The sequence below is a fragment of the Octopus sinensis genome, linkage group LG6 (assembly GCF_006345805.1).
Source record: "Octopus sinensis linkage group LG6, ASM634580v1, whole genome shotgun sequence".
NCBI lineage: Eukaryota > Metazoa > Mollusca > Cephalopoda > Octopoda > Octopodidae > Octopus > Octopus sinensis.
Window position 1 is genome coordinate 98724823 of NC_043002.1, and position 4966 is coordinate 98729788.

Genomic DNA, 4966 nt, shown 5'->3' on the forward strand with positions numbered 1-4966 from the left:
TTTCTTGTTTGGATTAACTTTATATATATATATATATATATATATATATATATACATACATGCATGTATACATACATACATATATATATAAGTATATTGCACGCACACCCATTTTCTCTTTGTCATTCTGTAATTCTGTGTGTCTATCCTGCTTTCTCTTTCTCACTCACCTATTCACCCACTCACTCACTCTCTCACTCACTCACACGCCCTATTTCTATGTATATGTATAGGGTGGAAGAGAGAAGGAGAGAGACAGAGAGAGGAAGAGATATTATAAAACTAAGATTAATTAAGTAATGCTGGTTTCAGAATAAGCAACATACATTAACTATATTAAATATGAACTATCCCGCATCTATCTAGCTATCTATCTGTGTGTGTGTGTGTGTGTGTGTGTGTACACATGTGCATATATGTATATGTGTATATATATATATATATATATATATATATATATATATGTACAGACACATACACACACATATGTACATACATACACATACATAGATATATGTTTATTCATCTGTTTAAACACACGCACACGTACACATGTTTGCATATGTAACTATATGAAACATATTTTCATTATAGATTCTACAGGGAAAGTTCCGTGGTCCCTTTGGTCAGCTTGTCAAGCAGAAGGAATTCGTTATCGCTACAAAATCTGTGGAAAGAAGGCGAAACATTATGGACATTGTAATGGACATAATGTTGAAATTGTCCAATGTTTTACACCTGGTTAGTATAAGTATATACATACATACATACATACATACATATATATATATATATACATATATATATATATAATATATATATTATATATATATATATATATATGAGAGAGATAATTGTGTCATTGAGACCCAAATGTGTCAATGCTCTAATATCTACACAGCCTTGGTTTTTTTATCTTATTACTCAAAAAATTCTTTTATTTATATATATATATATATATATATATATATATATATATATATCAGGCACGAGTTAGTTGCGAAAAAGACACACGTTGGACGAAGCGTGGGCAAACGGCGGGCGTAACTGGGACTCTCTCTATTGCATTGAGTAGTCGTAGTAGTTCGGAGTTATCGAAAAGCCGTCGTCTCGGCGGCGGCGAGTTCGTCGAGTTTCTACAACTTCTACAAAGAACTACACAGATGATTTGCTTAGAGTGATTAAATGTTTGTGCTGTACATAAGCTAAATTCCTTCATTAAATTTACATTGCTTGCATAAATGCACAGCGTGGTATTGTAAGAACATTAGACTAATACCGAAAAATACTTTAGGAATGAGAACCCAGGTTCGAAATTCCCTAAGATACCTGATGAAGGCTGGAGAGTATATCTGCCCGAAACGTGTTAACAACAAACAAGATGAGGACAAATATCCGTCAATTGTAAATAAAAGGTTCTGAGTTAGGTGAAGAATAAATAATATAATATAGTATAATATAATAAAATATAATATATATATATCAAGGGTTGAACAGATAGAATACAACAAGGAGAAAAATTTAGACGAAAGCAGAGCAAACGGAAAGCTAGACAAAAACTTAACGGACGGGGAACATAAGCAAAGGCACGAAACATGGAATATTCGCAGTTGAGTTTTCCTCGTTAGTCAATGAGCCAAAATATCATCGTAGTTTCGCGCCACTATCATTGAGACCACTCAATCTTGAAGGCGCCGGTGCCGTTATTAAGCTACTGGTAAAAAGCTAGCGAATGTATACTGAGACAGAAACAAACAAAACATTATATAAATGCAAAAGTTATATAAATACAATAGTTATGTTATATTATTCTGTTAATAACTTAGTAGAGTACAGTATAAAGCTCGTCCACCTTCAGATTTCACCCTGTGCTATCCAGCAGTAGTATTATACGTACTTCCAGATTTCCGTTTGAGCTTCTGTAGGTGTGAACAGATAACTGAAAAAAATTGAAGTCAAATTATTTCTACACAACGTAGTTCTCCAGGCGTGTAGGTACATGTATGTGTGTGTATTTGTATGTGTATTGGCGCACAGATTTATTTACATTTTCTGTAAATCTGTCTAATATATTTAAAAACGTAAGGCAGCGATCTGGACAAAATGCTTAGTAGCATCTCGTCCCGTTTTACATTCTGTGTTCAAATTCTGCCAAGGTAGACTCTATCCCTCATTCTTTCGGGTTCGATAAAGTAAGTACCTGTTAAGCACTGGGGTCAATGAAATCGGCTTAACCCTCCCCGAACTTGCTGGCCTTGTGCCCAAATTTAAAACCAATATATTAAAAACGTACACACAAACATATATTTATATACAGATCTATATTTAAGAGATGAGGAATTATTACATTATTTACTTTATTTACATTCGACGGATATTTGTCCTCATCTTGTTTGTTGTTAACACAACGTTTCGGCTGATATATCCTCCAGCCTTCTTCAGGTGTCTTGGGAAACCCAGGTTCGAAATTTCCCCCAAGACACCCGATGAAGGCTGGAGGGTATATCAGCCGAAACGTTGTGTTAACAACAAACAAGATGAGGACAAATATCCGTCGAATGTAAATAATGTATATATTTATATATTTACATACATCAGGCTTCCGTCTCCTAAATCCACTCACATGGCCTTGGTTGGCCTAAGCTCTAATAAAAGATTCTAGCCGATGGTGTCACGCGGTAGGATTGAACTGTGAACCATGTGGTTTGGGAGGCAAACATTTTACCACACAACCACGCCTCAGTTTGGTTAATTATTTTTCATTCTGTCTTATTTTTATCTTTTTACCAGAATACGACACCAGTTATGTAACGAGCAGCAACTACCCATCCTTCGCACTGATCCACCTAATTGCCGTGGCTGTAATAGGTTTCACTATAGGAGCTCTATTGACCGGCACCATAATGCATCATATCCACAAGTGCCAGACCAGTCGAAAAGTGCGCATTACCAAACAAAAGAACGAAAAAGCCCAATGTAATATGAATCACGCGCCTTTCACATTATCATCATCATCGTTGTCACAAGCCAGTCTCGTCTATCTGAACAATGCCCCATCATGTCAACCCATAATGCTCCCACCGCCGCCACCAATCTCCAATAATATCAATGAGCTGAACATCAATGAGTTTTCAACGCTGAAGAGAAACTGTGACCTGAGGACTAATTTGGCACTGAATGACCTTTGATCACATGACTAAGTTGTGGTTATGGGGACAGTGTTAGCGATGGTGGTGCTGTGTGTGTGTGTGTGTGTGTGTGTGTGATAGTGCCGTTGGTGTCGTGAATACAAAGATAATTGATATAACACAGGGAGAGTGAGTGAGCGATAGAGAGAGAGAGAGAGAGAAAGAGAGAGAGAGAAAGAAAGAGAGAGAGAGTAAAACGAAAACGGGAGAGGGTGACTGAATTTGTAAAAGTATTTATATGAAATTAAATGAAAAATAAAGGAAAAGAAAAGGGAGAGAGAGAGAGAGAGAGAGAGAGAGAATGGGTAGACAGAGACAAAGAAGGTAGAAAGAGTCGATAAAAGAGAAAAAGAAAAACTAAGGGAGCACTTTTCATTGTATAATGCATTATATACATGAACACGGACAAATGTGTGTGTGTTGAGGGTGTGTGTGTACGTGTGTTTGTGAGAATGTGTGTGTGTGCGTGAGTTTGTGTGTGCGTGTGTATACTCTTCCAGCATAAAGTTGCATTGAACTCTTTTATGCTTTTGTATCACATGAGCAAAAACCACACACAGATACACACACGACCACACACACACACACACACACATACATGCACACACATGCAGACGCGCACACATGCCTCACTCACATAATTTTGTGCATTTACTCAGTGTGTAAATTGATCACTACTTCAACAAGTGTAACGGAGTCCATGTTTCACTGACGAGGTCATTAGACCGAAACATTCCTAGGGTTATCTCCCATGCCTGTCAGGCTTATAGGAACGATATTAGTAATTTACTAAAATCGTATTTCTTTCGAATCAGCTCAATAATCCTCCACCCATTAAATATGTTTCCAGTAACTTAACTACAAGTAATATTTTATTCTTTTAGCCGTTGCTTGTTTCAGTCATTGGACTGCGGCCACAGCGGGGCGCCGTCTCAAAGCGTTTTAGTCCAAGATATTGACTCCTACTCCAGTATTTATCTTAAAAGCCTGGTACATATACTATTGGCCAGTTTTACCGAACCGCAAAGTTGAGGCAACTTAAACAAACCAACACCTGTTATCAACCAGAACAAACACAAAGGTGCCATGCAGTGGGACTGAACCCACAAATGTATATAAACATGTACACACACACACACACACACACACACATATATGTGTGTGTGTGTACGTATATATCTATGTGTGTATATATACGTATGTTTGTGTGTGTGTACGTACGATGAGCGTCTTTCAGTTTCCGTCTACTAAATCCACTCACAAGACTTTGATCGAGCCGGGGCTATAGTAGAAGACATTTGCCCCAGGTGCCACGCAGTGGAACTGAACCCAAGATCATATGATTAGGATGCAAGCTTCTAACTACATAGACATGCCCGCACTTATACATTTCAAACTGGGAGAAGCTGTTGTGGTATGGAGTAGAAGGACGGCGTATCTTTTTGGCTAAAACGCTATCTTGTAGAGAGCGATGCTTCTGATGGCATCCAGATAAAATAAAAATAAAAACAAACATCTCTTCATTTAGTCCCATAATCAGAAAACATCTCTTTCCTACCCATATGCAAACTAATACAGTTCTCTCACAGCTGTTTTGCTGTATCTTTCTACCCGTGTCTCTCTTTTCTTCTCTCCTCCATCTCTCTGTCTCTCCTTCACCTCCCTGACTTTCTCTATCTTTCTGTCCCTCTCTCTGACGAAAGTTTCTTCTTGGAAAGTCAGTCTTTTTCTTTGCTGAAAGAGCAAATCAATCTATTCCTTTGAAGTGTTTATAATCT

General features: G+C 37.5%; 1 protein-coding gene across 1 annotated transcript in view; it reads left to right on the forward strand.

Annotated features, from left to right (window-relative positions):
- The window catches only part of LOC115212774 (semaphorin-5A), a 455488-nt gene extending 451160 nt beyond the window's left edge, over positions 1 to 4328 (forward strand). The window contains exons 22-23 of the mRNA XM_036504186.1: positions 595 to 741; positions 2791 to 4328. Coding sequence (XP_036360079.1) covers positions 595 to 741; positions 2791 to 3188 — 545 coding nt within the window. The 3' untranslated portion in view covers positions 3189 to 4328. The remainder of the gene's footprint in view (positions 1 to 594; positions 742 to 2790) is intronic.
- Positions 4329 to 4966: the final 638 nt, after the last annotated feature.